General features: G+C 39.9%; 1 protein-coding gene across 1 annotated transcript in view; it reads right to left on the bottom strand.

The window, feature by feature from the left end:
* Nucleotides 1-9,749: 9,749 nt before the first annotated feature.
* Nucleotides 9,750-27,945, bottom strand: part of LOC101333922 (nebulette) — a 152,663-nt gene continuing 134,467 nt past the window's right edge. The window contains exons 26-27 of the mRNA XM_073801631.1: nucleotides 16,607-16,713; nucleotides 9,750-15,122 (exon numbers count right to left, since the gene is read on the bottom strand). Coding sequence (XP_073657732.1) covers nucleotides 14,946-15,122; nucleotides 16,607-16,713 — 284 coding nt within the window. The 3' untranslated portion in view covers nucleotides 9,750-14,945. The remainder of the gene's footprint in view (nucleotides 15,123-16,606; nucleotides 16,714-27,945) is intronic.

Genomic DNA, 27,945 nt, shown 5'->3' on the forward strand with positions numbered 1-27,945 from the left:
TGTCCTTCCAGAACGACATCTGAAGCCCAGGAGGATCCATTACAGCTCTGTCTCTGATCTGTGCTGAGACACAGCCCTCTCTCCGGCTGTCCTCATGCAACTGCCCAAGCCCCTGAAACTGGATGTAATTCAGACCTGGAACGTTCTAGGCATCCTCAGGATCCTTCAGCTCGGGTTCCTTATCCTAGTGCCCAGGACCTCTCTGACCCCCAGGATGGGACATACTGACAGAGTCACACCACAGCTCTGGCAAGGAGGCTCTAGGTATCATGCAGTATATTTACCCGCTGTGGGGTCAAAGGATGACAACCAAAGGTATCAGAAGTAAGCCAACCTCCAAGATCTGTGTGAAAACACAGAGGCTGAGACATTCTTGTCCAGCCCCACAGGACTGCTAAACTCTGCTGCACCGGACACTCATTTCATTCCGACATACAGGCTTCCTGTGGGGACCAGGCTGTGCCTTAAGTTATGAGTCCCTCCACCCCTTCTCCCACCGTACCCTCAGATCAGTCAGATGATCTTTAAGCATCACCAGGAAGTTCTACGTCAATGTAGTAACTATGGATAATCAGTAGGATATTAATTGTATCATTACTTGTCAGCCTTTATTTGCCAATATGGATGTGAGTGGTATACAGAATTAAGTTATTTCTAAATAGAATAATTTTATTTCACCTATGTAATAACAAGTTTATGAAAGATAGTTTCCTATCATACCGATTATTCACATATTCAATTTTAGCCTAATCTACTGTAGCAAAAGGTATTCAGAAACAGTACACAGCTGCCCTCTTGTGTCACTTTCATATAATTAAATCTATTGGTGTTTAAATACCAGGATTCAATCAGCTATGCATTTTTAAAGGTCACCACATAGCACTACTTTTCTACTTTTGAAATTAATATCCTAAATGGTAATTTACAAAGCACAATATGTAAAAATATGCCAGATATCTCTATCAATTAAACAGAACTTATTGGCATAAACATCTAAATATTTAAAAAGTAATGAAGTTACTCTGTCGAGGTCCTCTCTTAACCCAATACCCAGAAGTGTTTACATGCATCTGCATTATCTCATTATACTTAATTAGTGGTCAATTAATATACCATCTGCTCTTATTAAGTGCATGGATTTGCACTAATCTTTTGCTACGGGCCACTCAATGGCCCCGGAGAAGGTGAAATGGAAGCAGGTTCTCTTCTGTAACAGTTGACAAGGGCGTGCCCCAGAGACGGCCACTATGGTCTCTGGTGCCATTTACTAAGCACCTAGTATGAGCTAAATCCTGTGCTGGGTTCTTGACAAGCAGAATATGCAGAACATACGTGAAAGAGAAACCTTATCTCCGTTGGACAGATAAAGAAACTCAGGCGCAGGAGTTAGGTAGCGCCTTCCAAGAAGCTAAAGGTGGTGTCATTCTTCAGACTATAGCCCTGCCAACCCAGACGACTGCTCTTTTCTTTGGCATCCCTCCACCATGATAAGCCATCTCCATGAGCGCACGGTCTGCCAGCCATTCACCATCCTGAAAACAATCTGATTAAAGTGAGAGGAAGCTTAGACAATGAAGATAGGTTTATCATCAGTGTTGACACAAATGGATGTTCTGTTTATTAAGTTGTTGTGTTTCCTTACTAAGTACTATATGCTTCTAGCTCTGTATAATGTTTTCCACATTAGGAAAGAGTGGATATAAAAACTGAAAACAAGCCCTATTGTTTCAGGGAAATTAGGAACTGTGCTTTTGCACAGGTCAACACTTATTTGGTGGCTACCTACAATAACCAGGTAGACAGAGGATCCAGCAGTGGTACAAGAGGACAAACCAGCTGTGCAGTCTCAGTCCCTCACCTCCTGGGAGATGGAGCTTCTATAAGAACTTACAACAAAGAGACAGAAATAAGATGTAGTGAAGAAAGTATAAACTGAGGTCCAACATTCTGTGACCAGGTATGCAAGGAGGTGGAAAGGGTAGGTTCTGGGGAGGCCTGGGAGGTGGAGAAAGGGGGAGGAATGTGGGATACAGGGCAAGGAGGAGACTGCCCCCCATGTTGTATCAATATAGAAACCAGCTCCTCCAGCAGAGCCCGAGGCGGGCTCCCTCCAGACAGGGCATCAAGTGCAATTGATCCCGCTACACTGACTCCAACCTGAGGGAGAGAGGAGAGGCGGGAAATCATCCTTCCACAGAGCGTCATGTAGCAACAGTGATTTGGGGCCTGTAGCAGTGACTTGCTTAGCTCAAGATCACTGCCAGGGGTTGGAGTCAGAGCAGGAGAGACACAGGGCACAGCCTCACTGAAGAGCTGAGCTTCCTGAGGCAGTGCAATGCAACAGGAAAACCAGGAGAGTTGAAACGCTGAGTCCTGGGCTCCTGTCCTAGCTCTATAACTAACTTGCTGTGACTTTGGGCCACCTGGCTCACCTTTCTGGCTCCTAGTTCCTTCATCTTTCAAATGCCTTCCCCGGGCACTCAGACTGTCCCTCTAAAATTCTCTAAATTCAATCCCTTCCAAGCTACACCTGTTTGTGCCTGGCTGCCCAGAAGTACTGATTTTTTTCATTCCTCTTATGGGCTGAACTTTGTTCCCCCCAAATTTATATGTTGAAGCCCTAACACCCAGTACCTCAAAATGTGACTATATTTAGATAGAAGGTCTTTAAAGAGGTAATTAAGTTAAAATGAGGTAATGAGGATGGGCTCTGATCCAGTATTGACTGGTGTCCTTATAAGAGGAAATTTGGACAGAGACAGGTACAGAGGGGAGCACCTGAAGACACAGGGGGAAGACGGCCATGTGCAGGCCAAGGAGAGAAGCCTCCGAAGAGACCAATTCCGCTCAGGTCTGGACCTTGGACTTCCAGTCTCCAGAACAGTGAGAAAATATCAATAAACTCCTGTTTAAGCGACCCAGTCTGCAGTACTTTGTTATGGCAGTCCTAGCAGACTAACTCGACTCCATACTCTTTTTCCTAGTCAGCCCTTCTCCTTCACACCTGACTCCTTCTCTGCATTGTCTATTTATACTTCCTCTCCTGCAAAATTCTGTCCGTCGGTCTGTCTCTCTCTCTGTACTGTCTCTGAGGTTTTAACACACAGCAATTGCGTATGTAAAAATGATGGCATTAACAGTTTCTGTAACTAAAAGGGGTACTCACAAAAATTAAAACAAACAGTAGCATGCAGTGTCAGAAAGGGCTTGACGGAACAAACGGTTGATGGCAGTATAAATTAGAGGAAACTTTCTGGAGGGTAATTTGGCCATACATACCAAATTGAAAACAAACAAACAAACATTCAGACAGCAGTGCTGCATATCCCAAGCAACAGAATGGAAGACCAGGAAGCTGGGGGCAGGGAGAACGGACTGCAAACAGCCAATAGCATGTGAAGAAAACGTTCAACCTCACTAGCAATCACAGAAATAAACGATGTAAAAGAGGAACAATCTACTGATAGTAGGTATCTAAATCGTAAATTTTGCTGAGTGACAAGTTAATAACAGTATTTATTAAAAGCCTTGAAATTATATGATCCTTTTATCCCAGCAATTCCCTTTTGATGGAATTTACCCTAAGGAAATAATAATGGAAATAATAATATGAAAATAGTCACTGCATTATTTTAAAAGGAAAACAATCTAAGTGTCCGGTAAGGTTAAATAAGTCATACATATGATGGAATATTTTCCAAAAATTACTTAATGATAAAAGAAATTTTCATTATGCAACGTCAAATGGGAGAAAGGCCCATCAAATTGTCTATAAGACAATTGTTGTTAAAAATTTACACACATGTATCAATAAACACTCTGCAAGAATACACAGCAACACCACAGTTTCTGATAGTGGGCTTGGAAGTCATTTTTTCCTTCTCTTTACTCTTTTGAATGTTTTACAGTGAGGATGGATTACTTTTTTAAGTAGAGAACCAGTACATTCTTTTAAAAACAGGAAACAGAAGGGATGGAATAAAAGGAAAGAAAAGGAAGGGGAAAACAGGATGGCACATAACTGGGAGGGGGTGACTTGTCACGAGCCCCAAATCTATCTTAGGCGTCCAAATCCAAACCCTGCTGGCATCACAAGTGGGACAAATGTTTAAGTGTTTAAAAAGCGCTTGTGGAAATGACATTTAAAAACCAAGCTGGTTAGAGGTCCTGAGGCATTCTAACTACCCGAACGACAAGAGGTTTGAGTTTGGACCAGATGGTAGCTTCACTCATCCTATTAAAGTCCCCTCGGGAGAAGAAAGGGCTGGACATGGAACAGAACGCTTTCTGACTTCAAATCAGTGCTCTAAAGACCCTGTTCTCCTTTTATCTTAATTTGCAGTTGCAGAGTCTTAAAGGAAATGAGATACTGCCTTCCCGACCTGTGATATGAGAGTCTGGACACCATCACTTCTTCTGCTACTCCAAAGTGTCCTTGCCATGGTTTGGCTGATCAAAGCGGGGCACCGCCTGGGATCACTTTCCTCAGCGCTCACAGCTGTGCAGCAGAGCCAGTATTGGGACATTAAAGGAACAAGAAGGGCAGCTCCAGATAAGCGCTCACTCTTCTCCTCGCCATCTGAACCAGATAGAGCGGACGTCAAGAGCAACACTGTGTGAGGGGAGAGGCACCATGATCGAAGACAGAGGAGCTAGGTTTTTATCCACCTTCAAAGTCCAGCCATTAGATTATGATAGAGTCACCAACTTTCTCAGGCCCTGGTCTTCCAATCAATACAACGAGACAATCATGCCATGTCTTCCTGACGGTAGGGGTTTGACTGAAGGTCTCTGCTCCCCTGAAAATCTGTGAGTCCAAAGGCAACAAGTGTGAAAGGGCACGCATGTTGCTGGTTGAAACTTGTCCCTCTCAGAGATGTGAGACACCCAAATTCTACCTAACGCGGGACCTACTCAGCACCGCTCCGATTAACATGGCTTTCTCAGACTTTAAAGGAAAAAAAGTCCATATAAAGGCTGGGGCATCACACAATACTAAATTCAAAGACTACATCCCAACTTGTACTCACACAAAGTGAACTTTCAGCATTTTCCAGATGCTTTCTAAATCCATCGTTCCCCCAGAAAAGCTCAGCAACACAACTGAGTGCGGCATTATTTTGTGGACATGACAAAACTGCAAAGACATGGGAAGATAACCAAGGCCAACACAGAGAAACTCTACCTCCTGAGACTGGAATCATTTTGAAAGACCCAATTCCAGTTGAAGCAAAAACTTTGACCTTTCATCCAAGTGAGGCCTTGGGCTCTTCAGATCTGCCCTTGCCCCAGCTACGTCCTTCCTTCTCTTTCCTGCGATGCTACCGTTCCACAGGTATTCACTCACTCACCTGACACGGTCATCTTTGGTACAGGACTTCTTTTGGCCGATAACTCCCCTCCACCCCAATCAATCGTAATGTAGATCTTGGATCTGTGCTGAAATATAACTAAATTAACTCTGTCAAATTCTTAAGGATTCTACATTATGAAACTACCATTTTAGGGTCTCCGTCATGATCAAGTAGCATATCATTTGAAGTTCTGAAAATGTTTCAATACCCTTCAGGCATGAAATCTTTCGATAATACTAAGAGCTGACATACTATAATAATGTTCTCATACCATAAACATTTTTATTTGCCTGCTTCGAAAAATAAATCAGCATAGGAGCCATCCTCTCCCCCACTCTCACACCTTTCTAGGACTTAAATCATGGAAGATAGAAAAATCTCCCCGTGCCCGTCCCTTGTTTTTCTGGGTGGAGGATGGCTGCAGTCAGATGCTTTCCACACTCACCTGGACCACTGGGTGGGTCACACAAAACAAGTTTGTCCCCCGGGTTTTCAGGCACCTCTTCTCCCGACCCCACTAAAATGAATGTAAAACAGTGGGCATATGGTTGTAAACAAAAGAAACTGTGTTACAATACAAATATGATGGCTGTAGTTGGATCATCAGAGCTACGCTTTTTGGAAGAAAAGCAACATAACAAAAAGATGTAGAAGTTCAGAAATCGCTTTATGCGGCACCATTTTGAAAGTCAAAACACTCCTTTCTAAAAGAAAGATGTACATGCAGCCAGCAAGTATTTATAAATATCAAAAGTGTTCCCACACAAGCATTATGAGAGCCAAATACATCCAAAGTATTATCGATCATGAATTTAACTGGGGCAACGGTACCGCAGATAAAATGTGCAAACATACTGTCAGATTTTTAAAGGAGACGGATGTTCAACAATCTTGCCAGAATTCTATAAACAAAGCTATGATTTACCTCCAAGCAAGGACTTATTGTAAATAATTACCAACAACTATCTTGCTTTGTGAGTGATTTTTCCCTGTGTTGTCCAGTTAATGTTGAAAATCTAACTCATATCACATATTAGATGGAAGGACAATTCCCAAACCTGTGGAATCTAAAACAGGAGAGAACAGCATTTTTAATCAATGGTTCTGCTGCAGACTGTAGGACCGTAAACTCCAGTAAGCACATGCTTTCCAAAAATACTCAAGGAGGAAGTAAGGACACAGGAAAGTCTACATAATAACCAATTATCCAAAAAAGGAAGTGAAGTATTCCACATCTGTGCAACTTTGTGTGTATAATTAACTCTTTGCAACCTGCTGACTTTCGAAGTGGAATAAGTCATAATTAGAATAACCAAAGGGTAGGGCATGCACACATATTCGTGCACGTGCATACCCCAACTTTTGTTCATGAAAATTTAATTGAATGAAAATTACGAAAGCCTGCCATTGCTATTTAAATTAAAACCTGGCAGAAGACTAGAGTATTTCTATCATTAGCGGCCAGTGACTAATTTTCCCACGCATCTAAGGCTTAGATGGACTGAGCTCTCAGTGCGGCTTTCAGCTCAGTTCAAATAGCAGATCCTCAAAGAAGTCTTCCACACCTTCCCCTGCGCCGAGTCCACAGGTCACCCCGGCCCAGCTCTAAGAACTCAAGGAGCACTAGGCTCTCCTTTCACAACATCTCTCAAACTGCAATGAAACAATTAACTGTGTTAAGTATACACAACTGTATACAAGTGGATAAATGCATATCATTGGTTGTTTAATGTAAGTCCCCCCTCTACCAATATAATACGAAAGTTCCTGTGTTCTGTTCCTTGAATCACGTAAGCATTGAATAAATCCATGCTGAGTGAGTAAGTTACAGTTACTGCTTCATCCACCTTAATCAAGAACTATCACCGAGGAAACCTGGAAGAATTAGGTATTTCTGAAAGCTCTGCAAAAACAATTCAGCTTTTGTCACTGGGACACCAGTGCCTGAGTCACTCTCTAAGGTGGCCCAGTCGTTCCCATGTTCTTTTCCAAACACTTCGAAGTTGATGAGAACATTCCTCTCCCTATCCTTTCTTTGTACAAACCCACTGGTTGAAGTTAAATTCATCTGCTATTAATTATTGATACCCTTCATAGAGCCTAGGGAAACAACTTCTAACTAAAGTGGTTTTCAGTAGCACGTATACGGTGTAATATGTCGCATCATAAAAGAAAACAAGAGAAAATTATTTAAGACAACCTTGGAACATTTCAACTGCAAAAATGTAATTGGCATTTCAATCACGTTGGCCACTTGGTGTTTCGTTTGGGGGACACCCTGCAAGTGTTTCCAACATTCATGAAATTTGTTCCTTATCGAGACAGGGGGAGGTGGCCTCACATTGGCAGCAGGACCAGGATAGAACCTTGAGCATCTGACATGGAGTGTGGCCGCTTCCTCAGCAGCAGGGGCTGGGGCTCCCTACTCTCAAGGGCTGCTGTTAGCAAGAATCAGTGTCTTCCCATCTCCAGGGCTCGTGCCACCACCAACCATCCACTTTATTTTTTGCTCCATCTGTCCTAAATATCTTTTCCCCATCTCATGAGCTTTCCCCATCTCATGCTTTCTGCTTACTCACAGCTCTGCTTACTCTCGACTTCCTCCTGCTTTCTCTATGTCTTTTAGCTTTTAATAATCAGACCAGTTAACCAACCTGCTCTATACTGTGAACTTGGGCTCCTCAGGGAGACGTGGACAGGTTCAGTGACCATCATTCCTGTTGGGCAAAGTTCTCGTGAGGCTCCTATCAAGGGCTCCTGGGCATGCTATAGATGGGTCACCTCCATCCAGCCGCCTGTCATGAGTGGCGAGATAACAGAAGTTAATAAGGGCCACGTGGCCTTGGGTAGAAACCCTCTGGAAAAAGTGGGCTGGCTCAAGAACCAGAAACAAGTCCATTTTAAAAGCAATTGAGTAACTAAATTTGGAATGCAGAAAAGTTCCTTATTTTCTCAAGTGAAATAACAGCCGTTCAGATTTTGCTAATTTCTCTATTTTAGTCTATTTTTCTCTTTCATGTTTGCTACTTTTTAAAAAAAGTGAAAGCAAAGATCAAAATGCCACAGTATAAATACAAAATCAGTAACCGGGTCCTTTGTTCTAATACTGACTTTTCACCCTTTAAACCCATTTTCTCATTCTATTTTTCATCAGAACTCTGCTGCTCCCAAGTACAAATATAAATGGACAAAGGCCTGAGAATTTTGCTTAGAACTGCAGAAAGGAGTTGAAGTTCACACTTGGACCATATCCAGTTTTCTGCCATCACAAAACTCTATTCAATCCCCCTGCTTAGGAGAAGCAAATTACATAAAGAAAGGAACAAAACTTTCCTTTTATCTATTTTTCAATTTATTATGTATAAGTATTTTTGTAAAAAGTTACTTTGGTAGACTTCTAGTGGTCACGTATGTCTCAATTACCTGTACAACTAACTTCACAAATTTTTAAGTTAATAAAAATACAAGCATAGTTTATCCTAAACCTAAATTATTTTAATTCAGAAAAAAAAAAAATCTTACTAAGTTACTCATGTCTCTGTGGGTTGGGTTCCAAAGAGTAAAATCTGTGAGCATGGTGGGGAAAAAAAAACTTTGAGAGAGAGAAAAAAAAGTAAATTCTTCAAATAAATAAATGAGCAAGCTGTTTTGTCATTTGAAATATTATCAGTATGTTTGCTGATTAATATCATACAAATATTCATTTCATACTTTTGGAATATGAGAAACACAAAATTCAAGATTATGAAGCGTGTTTACTCTATAAGCAAGAGTACTAAATGTGTCATCAGCAGAGTTTATCAGTTTACAATTAGGAGGGTTTAGGCACCATCAAAGAGGAACTTCTACAAGATAACACAATAAAGCTAAGATCCTAGTCTCAGCAGATTTATATGAGGGCAAAAAAGGAAGTAACTCACTTTTTCCAACTATGGGAAACAGGAAGAAAGCAATTCTCCTCTATGATAAATGAGCCATTCTGAGCTGGGAAATCAGAGCATCTCCCTGTTTCATGCACTCCGTTTGTGCACTTCCTATTCTTTGCTGCAAGCTGTTTCTTTCATCTTACAAATACAAGAAAATTAAAACTGTACTGTTGAGGACATATGAGGAATTTAAGCTTGAAAGAGGTGAACTACGATGATGTATTACTATAGTATGCTGATATAAAATCAGAAGGAGACTGAGCTTCCAAAAGCATAATATTGTTATCATTTAAAGCTAAGTTTATTTGGGGGAAGAAGACACATTCTGAATGACTCACCAAGGTTAGTGCACTGAGGCCACCACAGACCTTCGAGGCCATTTGACGTGAGTTGTCTCGATAAACCCATACCCAGGGTGTTATCAATGACCCCTGCTCCAAGAAACCAAGGTGAGAACCAACAAGTGGAACCATTTTGTTATATCCTGCATTTATTTAAGCAAACCGAATGTGTAGAGATAGGAAATTAAAGCGTTATCATGTTTTACAAATACAGAAAGAAGACACAGAATAATAATACCCTGGAGAGAGCGCATCTGAGAACGCGGTTCTATCACAGGAGAACACTTGCAGGGACCACTTGGAAGCCAAGGCCGATGCATCCATCTGTCATTCTTGTTCTGACATCGTTGACGTCGTTTTAACAGATAAATCAGCGATCTGCTCTTAAACGAATGGTAATACTAATGATTATGGTAGCCGTGAGGGGTTTGTGAGTAACTATCTATACATACATGATGCTAGGCTTAATGTGTTATTTCAATGCCGCTGTACATTATGCAGGGGGAAATAACGTCTTGTTACACAATTCCTGTGACATCCACTAAAATGTGAACTAGTTTGCATAGGTTAGTCCTTTGGGCAGCACGATGTTGCTCTAGTCCACCAAGGCTTAAAGATTCACAGTGTAGAGGAAAAAAACATGAATTAAAGCATTTCTACTAAAATATATTTTAATAGCTGGTGTTAACAATTTGCATAACAAAAGCCAGATTATATTAATAACATTGTATTGTTCTGTAAGCCCCTTCATTTTAAAAACATGAAGCGTTTCCTGGAAAACTGTATGCTCTCAAAGTTAGTACAATCTTGCAAATTAATCATCAACCACAATTCTACATATTTTGAGGCAAAGAGAAGCCAATCTGCACAATGATTCAATTTTGGGTTTTAATCACAGGTCAAAGACCAACGGTTCCACACCCCTCCTGTAACACACTCGGTGCTGCTTGTAAATGCTCAGCAGTTCATTGTACGAACACCGAGGAAGGGAACTATGATGCAGTTTTCTCTTTTCCTTTAAAATAAATCATTCTTAACAGCAACTGGATTACAAAGAAGTATATACTATGCAAATTGAATACCACATATCAAACACAAAAAGCCTATGGAATTCCCACGAAGATACTGAAGTAACAGGGACAACTGGGGAGGAGGTGTGCCTTAGGGATCCTTCCAGGCTTGCGGATCAGGGAATGATGGCCACAGAAGCATCGTACAGCGTCTTGACTTTTTTGGATCAGCACTGGTTGGCAGTGCCTGGAAAGAACCCTAATGGGCACGGAATACTTCAGAAAGAGACCTTCATTTTAGCATTCTTAACTTGGTTTACACAGCTTCTTATTAACCAAAGCTTTCTCACCTCCATGTCGAGTTACCCCAAACAACCGTACTCTAGCCACTTTCAGATTATCAGAAGCAAATAGCTAAGGTATAATGAATTTATGAAGTGAATTTCATCTTATGTAATGAATTCAGCCTCATAACACAACTCTTCTATCTTACAATAGGAATTTTAAATCTCAAACCTAAAGTTAATGTTTATGCATCTCAACTATATATAAATCCAGAAAGAACCTTTCAGAAATAGACGGAAGAAGTCAGTATTTTCTAAACCTCTAGAGGTAAAATACAATCATCTATCACCTTTCGTATCTGTCAGGAGCATCTCACTTCCCCACCATAAAAAATACCAATCATATAATAAAATATTACTATAGAATAGGCAGAAGCTTGCTTGCTTGGTTTTCTTTTCAAGACCATAGTGAATAAACAAGGGTAATCATAAAGGCACCTATATATTTTTTATATCTCTGTATTATAATTTTGGTATAAACTATTAATATATCCACTTTATATAGGGAGGTGTTATTAAAGGATCACACACATGTTCTTTATCTTTTCATTAAAAACATTCTACTGGAGATGGACAAACCTGAAAAAGAGATGCACCTTGAGCTTCCACTGTGTGTTTAGAAAAGTCTGCTTCCCAAATCCCAGAGTGTTGTCTAGCTCAACATGGAGGATAAGGAAAGAAAGACTGTGGCGAGACTGGCGAAAAGGTATCTTCGTCATCCTCATGCAATGAACCTGGTGGCAAGAGAGGGGCTGGTCTGATCGCATCCATATTCATACAGGGTGCTCCTGGGAACTGTGCTTGCAAATTCCTGTGTGGTGTCTGAGGTGGGGGAGGCCTGAGAAGATGCGGGGACAGCGCGGAGATCTGACAACCAGATAAACATTTCAAAGTGGGCTACACTGCGGATGTGTAAACAATAACAAGAAGACATGAAGACTTTGTCTTGCCACAGGTTAGAAATAGAAAGCTCTCCCAGAGAACGAGAATTAGTAAAAACGCCTACTACAAAAACTTACACCAAAAGCAATATATTCTGTTGCCATGCTCTTCTCAAGAGAGAGAGGATCCACGTACAGTTGTGTTTTCGGAACTTTGAAAAGCGCATCGAACTGCCCGTGTGCTTTTATCAGGATTGAGAACACGTTTAGAAAATCAGGTGCCTGCTCTCTGTGCTCGGGCACATACACAGTCTTCTTTAACTTGATTTTTAAAAGGATTGTTTTTGAAACCATCCTTGAGCTGTCAGCGTTATATGTAGCATCTGCCCGCTGCCAAATCGAAGGCGAGAGGGGGAGTGTGGAAAGGGGAGAAGCTGTCCGAGAACACAGTTTTGAAAATGATGCTGTAAAAATAGCGCTTTGGTTTTATACATCTATTGTTTCCTACGTTTCTACTGAGATGCTTAATATCCTGACAGGCTTTAGTAATGGTGACAACACTATCAAATCATAGCATCGGGAACATGTGCAACTGGTTCTCCCTCAGTCTTTATTGTAAAATAACTGCTCTCTAGTTAAATTCTGATCCGATCTTAATTCCTGAAGGCTGGGAAGGAGAAACATTTTACCAGGCAAACATTATGTGAGGCTTAACATTTTAGGAGAATTATTCCCCAAATAAGTATTGACGTTTACATTCAGCGAATCTGATTTTGAAATCAGTGGATGAGAAAAACAATGAAACATCAAGCTGTTACTTTACGGTTACTTCCCCGATTATAATCATCATTTCAAATCGGTCTCCTTTGAGCTTCCTATAAATGTGCTATTTATCAAAAATTGTACCCGTCTTACATTTCCTCTGCAAATTTAATCAACAACTACTCTTTTATAATCACAAAAAAGTAGTCTGTCTGGGTGAATCTTAAATATTTACTTAATGGTATAATAAAATTAATAAGCAAGCTTATTGCCCTCAGTTTTAATGCACAGAAATTTTTGCAAGAATATTGCAAGTTCTGCTTGTCTTTGCAGGTTTTTGTATAAGACACCCAGATCGATATGGGGTTTAATCAGATGAATCACAACTGGTCATTTCAATGACAGAAAATCAGCTAAGCTGGCTATGTGGTAATATGTAAAACCCCCTCAAAAAATCTCTAGTTATTTGCCTGAATTTTTCCCTTTTCAATTTTACATCAGTGTCATGCAGATGCAGCTTGAATGTAATAAACCTTATTTAATTACTCTTTTAGCCCGATGAAAATAAGACTACAGATTCTCAAAATGATGTGCTTATTTTTCAAAGGTGTAAATGAATTAACATTTGCCTTTGGACCAATAAACATTTCAGTAAAAGATGTTTTACAGCATATTTTGTTAATTTCTTTGAATATATTATTAAGGCAGAAAGCCCCAAGGCCCATACATTTGATTACATTTTTGTAGCTTTACTTTTTCAGTTTCATTACAGCTATAGAGTCAGGCCCTACATGACTGCTACCCTGTTGCAAGTCTCACTAAGGGCATGGTCAGAAAAACACAGAGTTGCTGATGGACCTTAGTCTCTCCAGTGATCTTGACTGTGGACTCCAGGTTAAACTTCACGACATGACGGTCACAGCTGTGAATCCAGCCAGAGCCTGCAATGTCACTCATTTGGAAATGAAAATGTGACAACGATCTCTTTTTAAATGAACAACCTGTTGGGCCTGTACCTCAAATCTCTGGTGACATCCCAATCTCACCCCTGGATGTGATTTACAAAATAAAAACCAGAAAGTGGAAAGGAAGTCTTTTCATTAAGCGGTTTTAGTGGCTAGATTCCCATTCCAGAATCTGAATACCATTTTCCCAAATAAGAAACCAGATCACCTGTCTCTGTGTGCGGAGCTGGTAATCTTTTGTTCGCTGGCTTCCCCCAGCACACTTCGTATTCCGACTTTGTAACTGGCTTTTATGAAGTTTTCTTTGCTTTTAAATCAATAGCGGCATTAAGTTAATGAAAGCTGTTCAATAAACACCTAAATCACTTATTTGCTAGAGTATACATCTATTTCCTAAGGTGTAAATCCTTCAAAACTAGAGTGCAATGCGGCAAGAGAATCTCAAGCAACTTTTCAAGTTATGTTTTTCTGATGAGCTGGCAACTAGAGGAAAGGGCTTTTAGATATCGGCCACACTTTTTGTTTTAATAACAGGAACAGGCAGTGCAGCTGCCTATGTTACAGAAGCTTGAACCTACATGACATGCAACAGGGTAAAGGCTATTAGTATCAGGGAAATAATATAGATGACCTTAAAATTTGCCCTTTGTAGAGTAGCTGTGAAGTAATTTGGTCCTGACATTCTAGGCAGCCAAGCATATACTTAGGTCCATAGAATGTAAATGGAGAGTAGGATACACCTCGGTACAAATGAGAAATAAACAGACCCAAGTTGGCCCAGGGAACAAGGAAATTTCTTTGTTCGGTAGAAGTTTCTAGATCCCTAAGGCCACCAGTCAATATAATTTTAACCAAACTGTCATTCTGCCACTGCTTACATTTAATATATTTAGGCAATTTTCACTTGAATTGGAAATTGCGTCGTGACTCAAAAGCTAAATGGTTTTTAAATTATCGGCTGTGTTGCTGAATTACGAGGACTGGCTTCTGGTGATTCCAAAGGGACAGCTAAGAAATTTCATATACTTGTGACATTTAAGGGACAATCAACGTCTCTATTAAAGTCTACAAAAATACATTTCCCCAGAAGGGTTCACGATAGCCAATCAAAGGAAAACATTAACACAATTAGCAGCACCAGGTCTCCAGACCTAATTATTTTGTTTATACGAATTACCGAAAATGCTGCTGTTTTCAGCCCAGAAGTCATTCCTTCTTCCTGGTACCTGCGTGTCTAATTGTCAAAGGAAGGATAGATTACTGTAAAATAACTGCCAAGTTGTCTTAAAAGTATCTTCTACCTTTTAAAAAGATTACGTTTAGTGTACATTAGAACAAAGCTCAAAGGGCAAGGAAAAATGATTAATTAACAAACTCAATGTAATTCGCCGGAAGCATCCCGGTTTTCCCAGTTCTCTGCACCGTGCCGTACATCCAGCCGTCGTCGATGGGCTGCACGTTGACGATGTAGTCGCCATCCCTGAAGGAGACTTCATCTTCATCCTGGGCACTGTAATCGTACATGGCTCGGTAGGTCCTCTGAGGAGGGAAAGACGGGGTCACACGATGGACACCAAGATAGTCACAGCCGCAAATGCGGGTCGCAACAAACCAACCCACGCATAAAGTAACTATCAGGAATCTTCCCAAGCACATCTATTTCTGGAGTCCTGCAAACCAGAGCGTACTGTCTGTCCTGACTGTGTTCATCTCAAGGTTACTAGTCTGGCAAAAGACGTAATACTGGGGGCCAGAGCAAGCCGCTAAATACAATAGCTAGCCCGTCAAAAAGTAAGCTCTGAAGCAGTAAAGCCACTCCCCCAGCTTCAGATAAGCCCAGACACCTTAGATTATGTAGATTCTCCACATTCTTCAGAGAACAAAACCCACCATAGTGGCAGACAGGTCCAAGTCACTGCCAAATCACTACCGTCGGTCTCCTGGCAGAGGTAATGAACTTGACTAAAAATTTTTGTTTCCTCTTAAAAATATTTAAAACAAATAAAAGAAAAAATCCATAATATACTCAATAGGTTTTTGTATCACAGTGATAGAAATCTAGCATATAAATGTCCTGAATATTTAAGTACATATAATTAAGTCCTTGTTATAATGAGGAAATTTTTTAAATGAGTTTTACTATATTTGTTTTCATTTGAGGTCAAGAGTTTAGCTAATGATATCAGACAATCTCAAAATCAATCATAGACTGAGGAAACTGGCTGAGATGCAAAGAACTTTAGAGTGAATAAAGATACCTTACTACCAGTTATAAAAAATAAGTAGGTCACAGACGTGTGACGTATAGCCCAGAAAAACAGTCAATAATATTATAATAACTTTAATGGTGCATAATCCATAAAAACACCAAATCACTATGTTGTACACCTGAAACTAATATAATATTGTAAGTCAACTACACTTCAACAAAAATACATTTTAAAAAAGGTATTTTACAAGCTTAGAAGGGCCACCTCTTTCTAAGTGCACAGGCGAAGGCCAAGGGACTGTGTCGGAAGCCTGGAGAAGCAATTTCAGCCTAAGATGCCACATTTGACTAAATGACCCGGAACACTGCTTCCAAGCCTTACATTCAGTGAATGAATCAGCACTCCAAGATTTCCAGAGGAGGACTCAAAGACATATGCTGGCTGTGTCATTTAGCTCTCAGTGGCCATTCTGATTCACTAGTTAACGTGACCAGATATTTGTGCTTTTTTTACTGAATGAAGACCGTAGTTGACAACTTCCAATCATGAGATAACAATGAGGTTATGGTACTGGTAGAGTCTTTGTATGTTTTACTGTTTGCATGTTTTCTCATCGTGCCTCCCCTTCTCAACGGTCTACCCCTATATGTCTTCCACTTCCTTAGGGAAGCCTGTAAAAATGCAACACATCATCATTTACCCTTTATATAAAAAATGTACCCTATTCAATTCAACTGTATTCTACGTGCATTTACATTCTGGAGATAAAATATGAAGACCAGGGAAGGAGGAACGCTTCAAATGGGCACTTACTAGATTTGGTGAATGCTGCATTGACCTCATGGATGACAAGCTGGTCTGATGCATGTACCCATACCCTTGAGAATGGCTTTGCTGGTAGGCTCCAGGAAGAACAGGTGCTGGGCGTTAAACAGACACACACACAAAGAATCCTTAAACTGAGTCTCGAAGTACCCCTCCCAAGCCCTCAGGTGACCCCATGCTCTGCTAGACATTTCTGAAACCAAATGCCATTTTCAGTGTCATGTGAAATTTGAAGAGTGATATTGTAAGTGATCTCTAGAGCAGTATAAATGTCAGTAATTAAGGACATATACAGGTAATCAGTTTAACATGCAGTTAAATATGTTAGAAATATTTGTATTACACTATTGCAGATGCTATGTTAAAACAATACAAAACAGAAATTTCCCGCAATCCCTTAACAAAATCCTGTTTTCATTTGGCCGTGGGATCCTTGTAGGTATTTTCCAAAATAAAAATAAGAAATTTAAAGGAATTTACAACAAGGACCTATTGTATAGCACAGGGAATTATACTCAATATTTTATAATAACCTATAAGGGAAACTAATCTGAAAAAGAACAGATTTACATATATATGCATAACTGAATCACTGTGCTGTACACCTGAAACTAACACAGCATTGTAAATCAACTATACTTCAATTAAAAAAAAAGAAATTTAAAGGGATTTAATTGGATTGTCAATGACAGGGTATAAGTGTTTTCACAGGATATTTAATAATGGGTGCTTTCAATATTTTGAGACATACTTTTGAGAATATTACCTTTACAAAGGTAAAATATTACTTTTGAGAATATTACCTTTACAAAGATGGTAAACATAGCATAGGTTTAGCAACAAATGTTTGTTAAGCCTTAAAAGAAAATTTTACTTAGAATATTACAAATTATCCATTTTATTTTTGGCTATAAGTTAGCTGGATAGTGTTAGGAAAGCCTGAGGAACGAAACCACTTAAAGAATTTCGTAAACATTATCCTTCTATAATACATAAAAAAAGATAGTATTCACTTAGTTTGTGCTGTTCTCACCACTAATTAATGACATTCAAAAGACATAGTTCCTGTTTTGAAGAAAACTGAATTCTAGGTAAACCAATACAGAAGCTACATAAAACCCTACGAAATCAGTAGTGTGTGTTTAAGTATTTGCAACCAGAATCATGGGCTATAAATGAAGGTATTTTAGTAGGCATGCCCTTCGTTGTGGTTTGAATAATTATATGATGCACTAGTAAAACTTTTATGATATACGTGCTATAAAAACCCACAATAGGTTGCCATCTTTGTTCAATCAGGTTGAGTATATAAAGTAATTATCACGGGTTGATTTATTCAGGACAGTTATAATAAAAGAATAAAGCAGATATAATTCTTGGGTATCATGAATAATTAATATTTTATAAGTGGCACACTCATTCTAATGATCTATGAGAACATCAAACTTGAAAGAATTTAATCATCAGAAAATTACAAATCATTAATCTGTTCTCCAGATAATAATGATATTAGGTTAAATGGGGATTTTTTAAATAGTTCTTGAATTAATTCATATTACAATGTTGTTACAACTGTGTTTATTTAATGTCTTTTTCGAGAAAGAGCTTTACTTGGATTGTAGTATATTATAAAGCGATTAAACATCAAATATGTCAGAAAACAGCACTTTTTAACATTATCAACTCAATTTGAATATTAACATCAATAGATGTCAAGGATGTTGTCATAATTCCCTCATGAAGAAAAAATACTGGAATTCCCATAAATATCTAGACCTACTTAACTAGCTGAGTAAAAGAGCTTTTTCTTGTGTTGGAAGCTGGAAGCAATGACCATTCATTTATTTACTCCCTTGACTATCAGCAAGCATTTAAGAGACTTCATGCATGCACAGAGCTTACTACCTTTCCGGTCACTTAGTAAGCTGGCATGGATGTTAACAATAATCACTGCCCGCTATGCTCAAAGCATGCAGGTATAAGAGGAGTGACAAAACTAACTGCCCTCCTAGAGCAGTGATGGCCTTGGACATCTGTCCTTTGCCCAATGAAGGAAATGGCTCAGGATACTTAGGGCATTTCCTTAAATACATTATTAGTCAATGACTCCAACTGCATCCCCAGGCCAGCAGTCTTGAACTGGTTTTTAATCCATTTAAAGAAGACATTGCTTCATTATTATTTTGATCTATCTGTAAATACTTAAGATTAAATAAGTAACCCTTGACAAGTAATAAAAATAAAGAATTAAACACTTAATCCTTTGTTACACTACTTAACTATGACCTTTAAATTTTGATGTATAGAATCACGCACAACCATCTTAAAATATTTTGGGGAAAAAATGATCAGGAAAGGATAATGATGAAAAAACTCTTAAATATGTTATCTCATCAGCTGTAATGCGTTTATGTTTACACAGGTTGTGCATGATAATCCCAGTTTAGCACCCATCAGTACTGACAACTCAAGAATGTCGTTTAACAGTGTTCTCTAGATACAGAACCATAATTCAAAAAGACACATGCACCCCAATGTTCATTGCAGCACTATTTACAATAGCCAAGACATGGAAGCAACCTAAATGCTCATCAACCAATGAATGGATGGAATACTACTACTCAGGCATAAAAAAAGAAATAATGCCATTTGCAACAACATGGGTGGAAGTCAAGTAAGTCAGACAGAGAAAGACAAATATCATATGATATCACTTATATGTGGAATCTAAAAAAATGGTATAAATGAACTTATTTACAAAACAGAAATAGGATCACAGATGTAGAAAACAAACTTAAGGTACCAAAGGGGAAATGGGGGGGGCGATAAATTGGGAGATTGAGATTGACATATACACACTACTATATATAAATAGATAACTAATAAGGACCTACTGTATAGCAGAGGGAACTCTAGTCAATATTCTGTAATAACCTATATGGGAAAAGAATCTAAAAAAGAATGGATATATGTATATGTATAACTGATTCACTTTGTTGTGTACCTGAAACTAACACAACATTGTAAATCAACCATACTCCAATAAAAATTTTTTCAAAAAGAAGAAAAGTGTTCTCTAACTTTGGCTTTTAAAAATGAAAATTCATGCTTACTCAATTGTTCAAATCCGACCTTCAAAAGGAATCTGTAGCTACTGTCAAATACAGAAGGAGAAGAAGGTATTTATCCTAAACACGTGTGGGCTGGAGAGAGCAGGAGAGTTTAGAATGAGAAACCTTGTCCTTACGGTCTCTCCTCATGCCTTGATTGATTATTTCCATCTCCCTCTCTGTTTACATTATTTAACGCAAGTCTCTTTGGGGTTATCAAACTTGTTATCTACCTTATACCTGGTACAATAGAAGATATTTTAGGAAGCTCCTATTAGGACTATGAAAAATATAACTGAGAGCTCAGAGGAATCAACTTACTAAAAGCAAATCCCTATTTAAAAAGAGGCACAGACATTGCTTTTTTATTGTTGTGCTACATGAATGTTTTTTATGAAACATAGGTGAAACAAGCAAAAGGAAATTTCAGGTAATGGCTTTGGAAATTGGGTTTATTATGGATTTGGCTAAAAGATAGCTATTCCACGTGAGTATGAGACATTGTCCACAAAAATATGGAATTCAATGGGTTTTTGCAAAAGCAAGATGTTAGGCTAATTTTGCAACAAACAAGTACTTCTTATGAAAGAGAAAAACACACAGTGCCCTCCTTATTAAACTAGTGGTCAGACAGCATGAGCATTTTTTTTTTCTTTTGGCCGCACAGAGCGGCATACGGTATCTAAGTTCCCCCTGACCAGGGAATGGAACCCGCATCCCTTGCTGTGGAAGCACGGAGTCTTAACCCATGGGCATTAGTACAGATGGTGGTAAAGGTATGATGGTCTTCCAGCCCAAGAGTCTTGAGGTTGAGCAGTTTCTATTTCAATAGCATAAAAGCCACAAAACAGTGGCTTTCATTATACTAAGGCAACAACAAAACACAAAAGTGTGACAACTTTCATTTCACATTGGTAAGATTTATGGACCAGAGGTCTGGAAGATGACTAAAGCTCTGAGGGTTTCAGGCTCTATTTGAAATGTCCTATAGTATTTATAAAACTGAAATCTCTCTTCTAGTGCACAAAAAATTCTTACATAAACAGCCAACACTAATATTTTCTAATTAAGGCTTATTCTTATGATTGAAGGAGGTAAAGTCAAGACAAAGAAAGAAGTAAGTAGACAGGAAGATCATAAAACAGAAGGTAAAAATGGAGGAAGGAAAATTTTTAGGAGCCTTCAGAAATCTGAAACTGGAAAAATAAGGAAATACATGTAAACATACAAAGATTGGAGTAAATGAACCACAAAAATTCACCCAAATTAAAAGTAGAAAAAGCGCCCCCAAAAATGTCCACTCTGGGGAAGGTACCCAGAGCAGATGGGAGAAGAGAAAGAGAATTATGGAAGTGTCCTCCGTGTGCCTGTGCTTTATGTATCGCCCCTTAATTAACAGAATAACTCTCTAATACAAGTGTCATTCCCACTTTATAGAATACAAATACAGAGGCTGGGAGATTAAGCAGGAAGGCATCAGAACAATCATCTCTGCGCAGTGACACCACAGTAAAAGTCTCAGGTCATTACAGAAGGAGTGGAAGTTTTGACAGCCTCACAATGACCATAGAGTAATAGTATATGGCCAAACTCCAAATGCAGAACATAAAAATAAAAATGGTGCTTTACTGATGTCTTAGGTCATCTGGGGTGCGTATAAAAAACTACCACAGACTGCGGGGCTGAAACAACTAACATTTATTTCTCACGGTTCTGGAGACTGGGAAGTCCAAGAGTAAAGCTTCAGCAGATTCGGTGTCTGGTGAGACTCTGCTTCCTGATTCACAGAAGGCCATCTTTTTGCTGCGTCCTTACATGGCAGAAGGTGAGGGAGCTCTGTGGGCTCTCTTTCATAATGGCACTAAATCCCATTCATGAGGACTCCACCCTCATGACCTAATCACCTGCCAAATGCTACACCTCCTAGTACTATCGTATTGGGGGTTAGGATTTCAACATATGAATTTGGGCGGGGGGACACAAGCATTAAGTCTATAGCAATTAGCTAACTATAGATGCAGAATGAACAGAGAAAATAATTTTGGGGTTTTTCTCATAGGCTTACTTTTTTAAAAATCTAGAATAAGGAGAAAATCAGGCCTCGGGAATTTTCCAATGAAGAATACAAGATGCAATGAAATCAGAAATATTTTAGATATTTAGAAATTCTAAAATATTTAGAAATAGATGGTTTTATCAGCTAATGCATGTCAAAGAACTTAATGAGGTTTTTTTTTTCCCTAGGACAGAAAAATCTCTATTTAGACAATCACAGGAAAATTGCTACTGAACGAAGACATAAACGTAAAAAAGAAAGTATGAAGATGCTGTTAGTTTTGAAGTAAATATTAAATAATGAGCTAGATCCTAACTAGATCTCATGAAGGCCATGAACCAGGTGGTTGAGCTAACTGGTAATAACATAGGCCCCTGATGTGAACCTTCTTGCTCAAATGGCTTTTGCACATGCCATCAAGAGTTCCATGCCAGGGCCGCAAGTCCTCGTGGCCTCTGATTCTCTCCACAAGCTACAGTGGGGACTAAATCCACAACAATTATGCCTAATCCAGCAACAGGATGCTATTTTTTAATCTGAGAGAATTCCTAGCACTATAGAAAATGCTTTTCCGTCCCTGCAGTAAACAGAAACAAGCCAGACTGCCTCTAGGTTTTAGTTGTTGGTTTTTAATGATAAGCTGTGAATAGACAACTGCCTGAGAAACAGCCTTGCTACATAAGAAACTATGAATAAACAGACTTTAACATAAAAGTGAAACCAACCATCTACCACTGAGTTAAAACCACCAAGTTTTAGAGACAGGCATAGTCATCGCTGTGATATAAAACATTGCTCAAACTTCGGAAGCCATATGTAAAAATAAAAGCAATCATTACTCTATCATATTTTACATTTTCAGCTCCAGTGTGGGCCGTGAACTGTGGGAAGGAAAGGAGGAGAGAGGAGGATTCAGGTACTTGCAGTGAGTTTCAACCCTGGCTGCATATTAAATTCACCTGGGATGTTTTAAAACCATGCTATGTCCAGGTCCCCCAGATTAAATCAGAGTCTCTGGGGTGGGAGTGGACACTGGTGTTTTATTTTTTAAATCTTCCAAGTGATTCAAATGGGCAGCCACGATGAAGAACAACTAAGCTACTGCTGGTGTCCTTCTTCTCCACCTGACACAAATTTAGAGGCACATGTGACCCTATTTATGCTACTCCCAAATTCCCTCTCTCCCCCTGCAATGGACTAAATGTCTGTATCCTCACAAATTCATATATTGAAATCCTAACCGCCCCCCCTACGATGTGATGGTCTTTGGAGGTGGGGCCTTTGGGTGATTAGGTCATGAGGGTGGAGCCCTCATGAATGGGATAAGTGTCCTTATGAGAAGAGGCCAGAGAGTTAGCTAGCTCTCCTTCCATCATGTGAGGACACAAGGAGAAGATAGCAGTCTGCAGCCAGGAAGAGGGCCCTCCGCAGACCTGACCATGCTAGCACCCTCATCTCTGCCTTCCAGCCTCCAGGACTGTGAGAAATAAATATGTGTTGTTTCTAATCCACCCAGTCTATGGTATTCTGTTATAGCAGCTGAACAGGCTAAAGCACACACACACACCATGACTTTTTTCTACTTGTGGAGGAAAATGTTTAACCCAGGGCTCAAGAAACAACCGGGGATTGTGAGAAGAAAGCTGAGCCACGAGGAAGCTCGCCACAAGATAACTGGGCAGGGTTGGGGGGGGGGGGCTACCATTTGACACTCCTGGTGAGGCAAGAGCTACGTGGCACCAGCAACGGCGGCGGGGGGGGGGGGGTGGGCGACTAATAAAGTCCCTACTTCCAGGTCACCATCCGAGAGGAAAGGGAGACTGGGCAGCCAAGAACCATCTTTGCAATAATAAAGTCTCCCTTTCCTCCCCAGAGAAGACTTGCTTCCTAACCAGGTTGATACAGACAATGTCTCCCTGTTGGGCAGGTTTGCTAGTGGTCCCCTTACACGATTGCGAGTTTCCTGAGCTTAGCACTTCTCAGCTGTGACAAAGATCCACTGTGTGCTCAGCATCTACCTGCACTTGCTCCCATGACCCACCGGCCACGTTTTTCCTTGGAACTCAGGGGGTGGAGGGGCGAGGGGAACTGTGGCCACATGAAGCCCATGCTGCCTGCTGTGTCGTGGGTATAAAGGTTTCTTTGTTTTCTTACCAGCTGGGTTTATGAAGTGTGGTGAGACAGCCCTGCAGCTACACCGCACTTAGGGATTGCTTGATCACTTGATTTAACAGTAGCAATCTGTGATTATATTTTCTTTTGTGTGTGATGTTTTCCTGGAGGTAATCGTTCACCTCTTTTATTATTTGCAGTGTTCTAGGCATTTGGGATACATTTTAAAAAACATCTTTGCAAAATCAAAAATTATCTCTCAAGCCAATGCTATATTCCTAATAATTTCTCCTTCTAGACTCCCATGTCATCTTTGTTTTAATTTTCCAGTCTTTTATGAATTTTATTACTATAAAGTACTGCAAACCTCCTTTAAGAAAACGCAGTACACATGAAGATGTTTAAGCACCTAGGTATGCGCTTCTGTGAACCTTAATGAGGGAAAGATGTAACATAGGATTCCCAAGGAATACAAAATATGAATATGATAAAATTTGAATAATATAAATGAAATGCTTACAACTAGGAGGACCAACTCAGTTTGCTTGGAACTTTCTCGGGTTTCACACTGAAGGTTCTGCTTCCCAGGAACCTCCTTAGTCTTGGGCAAATTGGCACGGTCGGTCCCTCTCCTTATGCCATGCGGGGCCTTGTGCCTAGAGTGTCACATGTGTGAGCTGGTGGAATCGTCACCCTTTGACAGATGGTAAATGCCCATTTCACAGACAGAGAGTCTGAAGGTTAGCAAGATTCATAACTTGGTCAAAAATATCAGAGCTATGAGGAGCTAGTATTTAAATGCCAACAGTCTGACTCCAGAAACCAAACTCTGGGCTGTACCACACCAAAATGATCATGGAAGAAATGACAAGATAGCATGAGGTTAATTTACAAATAAGCATTGTGAATTCAGAAATGTGGAAGAGCGCTATGGTCTGGAGAGGAGCTTCTAGGGGCGGGGAGGACCTGACCTGAAGTCGGAAGAGTCAGCATCAACCATGCACTCCTGCCAGTGGGGCAGAAAGGAGTTAGAGGGAGGGAAAGAAGAAAGAAGGAGGTTTAATGGGGAGATATGCAAAGCAGGCTTCTTACGCTCACAGGGGCAACTCTAGTCGTCACTGACTTTTCTGTGGTAAACTCTGGGGTACAAACCCCCCAAAAAGTTTCTGTGTCTGTGGTTGATGAGGTGTGCCAGGACATCCCTGGAAGGAATCATAGTGAGAACAATTCAGTCACTTTTGGAAAAGCAAGCTCAAATCACAGACAGTAGCATCACTTCTGAAGCAATGGCTTTTAGGTTTCTTCTAAGGGTCATTCTGGCATCTGATAATTCTCTGGAGTATGTGTGTGTGCACACATGTTTAACCTTTGCTTCTTCTTCCCATTGCCAATACTATCCTACGTTACCTAGGGCGCTCGTCATTCAGTCACCTCATCCTGTATGAATGATTTCAGGTCTATGTTCAAATCACGTCTCCTAGTAGGAATCAACCACTTTCCCACTGAGCAGCAAAGACCCCCATCATGACGCCACCGAACAATTTTCAAGGTCATTCTGTAGAAACTGCCTGAAAAATGTCACTCTCTTGAGTCATTGTCAGCATAGTGACAAGCTCTACTCCCACAGACATTCCAAGAATCTAGCTGAAAATACAATGAAGTCCAGGAGACTATTTAACTATTTTCTTCCCTAAACTTAAATGATAGACTTATAATGTTGCTTCAATCAAATATAAGTTGGCTATTTAAAGATTCCTAATTACCTGTTAACCGCAAAAGGAAACATATATAGGTTATGTACTTTTTAGAACCATGCATACATACATTACATCTCACCATTTCATTTATATATTTGGCTTAGTTGTCTCAAGCAAGAACTTCTAAAATATTGTTTTGGGACTCTGCAATTCCTAAATGTTGAAAAAGACACAAAGTTAGTTATATTTTAAATTATCTGCCAGTTACACTTAATTACTCTCGAAAGCCCAGAAAAGCAGTACGTTTTGATTTCAAAGCTGTTTTTTCTCTAGAAAACGTAAGTCTGTGGATGTTCTCTGACAGAACCGAGCTAAGACGTAATGTGGTTTGAATAGAAATAGAGCACTTTGGATTGAAGAATGCCTGCTATTTTGCTTCAGAATAATCTAGCCAATTTACTCCTACGTTTAGATTTGAATTTCAACTTGCGTAGTTTTTTTCTCAGATTTATTTCTAATTTTTAGCTATCAAAGCCAGAATAAACTCCCCAACTTGTAACCGTAACCCAACCGTAAATACGAGCAGGTCTGTCACTGATGGAAAAGGAAATAATTTCTGCCCCAGATTAGAGAGTCTTTAATATTCTCATGGCACAAAATCCATATGGCATGTATCTGTGTCTACAGGCATATGTATACGATCCCTCAAAACAAGTCAGAAGGGCTTCCCTGATGGCGCAGTGGTTGAGAGTCCCCCTGCCGATGCGGGGGACGCGGGTTCGTGCCCCGGTCCGGGAAGATCCCACATGCCGCGGAGCGGCTGGGCCCGTGAGCCGTGGCCGCTGAGCCTGCGCGTCCGGAGCCTGTGCTCTGCAACGGGAGAGGCCGCAACAGTGAGAGGCCCGCGTACCGCAAAAACAAAACAAAAAAAACAACTCAAAAAAGAAAATAAAGTAATGTACAGTGTAGATATAGATATGTATGTGGTTTCCTGACAAGGACTATATAATTTGGGGCAGTTCTTTGACAAGATGAAAGCAATAGGATAGCAGGTAGATGGGGACGCTGTTTCCATTTAGGTAAGCCATACCACCGAGACTAGCTTTTACACACAAATTATGCCATGACTGAAAAGTCAGCTCATAGCAAATCCCAATTTTCCTCAGTGACCACTACTGCTGGTATTGTGTAAATCAGTCTTATACAGCAAGATTCATCATCATTCAAGTACAGTGAAAGAAAATCTCATGACACGATTGAAGAAGTAATTCTGTAAATACTTGCTGGATCGATATACATAATATATTCTCAAAGACTTAAAACTGGACTATGCATGTAGTTTATTCTCGCACTAATCAATTCAGATACTGACCCTTAAGGAATACCATCAATCCACGAGGAGTTCTTGAATAGTTTTACATGAGACTCCCCTAGCAATAACCCACACTAAATATCACATCTAGACATGTCTCAGTATTGATTACGTTTGTGAATGAGCAGGTATATTTTCTTCAACCAATGAACATTTATGAAACTGACTCAATGTGTTCCTGACATGATTTGAAGACAGGGAAATGTGGGGAAATGAGTGTTAAAGGATTGTCTGGCTTTCCCAGAGCCCAAGCTCTAAGTTCAAGGTGAGTGGCAGGGACTAGTGAAATAGGCAGGTATGAAGAGTCACAGGCAGGTAGGGAGGTGAGCAACGGGTCATTGTGATCAAAGGCACACAAGGGTAACGACCTTGAAACAGGGTCTAGGAAAGAGCTTGACAGAGAGACTAGTAAACAATAAGTTCGGTACACATGGGCCAGGTAGATGGCATAAGATAAAGATCAAGAACCAGAATGTATGAGAAACGCAGCATGGACAGATCAGGAAGATTTGCGGGGAGGGAGATCAGACAATAAGAAATAGCAAGTCTGGTCACAAGAGAAACAGCACGTGACAACGAGGCCAGGCAACAGGAGCTAATGAGCAAAGAAAGGCAGAAACTCGATACATCGCCCAGCTGTATCAGCCCGTGGACATCTTAAGTAGTTCCTGTAAAGTCAGGATCCAACCCTCATGACCTACTAGCCTGGGGCTTGGGGCGGGAGGATGTGGGCACCTAGATGAAATAGGAAGTTGGGGGAGAACAGGGAAATTCGTGACTACAAAGATAACATTAAGACTTGACTGTTTTATGTGTAAGACAGAAATGTAAATATACGTACACTCAGTCTAGTATCCAACCTGGACATCAATTTTGATCCATAAAAAACAAAAACTACCATTTCCACTGCCAATGTTTAACAGTACCTAATAATAAATAATAAACAAAATAAGAAATAAAAATCCAAGAATACCTATTCG

Source organism: Tursiops truncatus, chromosome 2 (genome assembly GCF_011762595.2).
Source record: "Tursiops truncatus isolate mTurTru1 chromosome 2, mTurTru1.mat.Y, whole genome shotgun sequence".
Taxonomy (NCBI): domain Eukaryota; kingdom Metazoa; phylum Chordata; class Mammalia; order Artiodactyla; family Delphinidae; genus Tursiops; species Tursiops truncatus.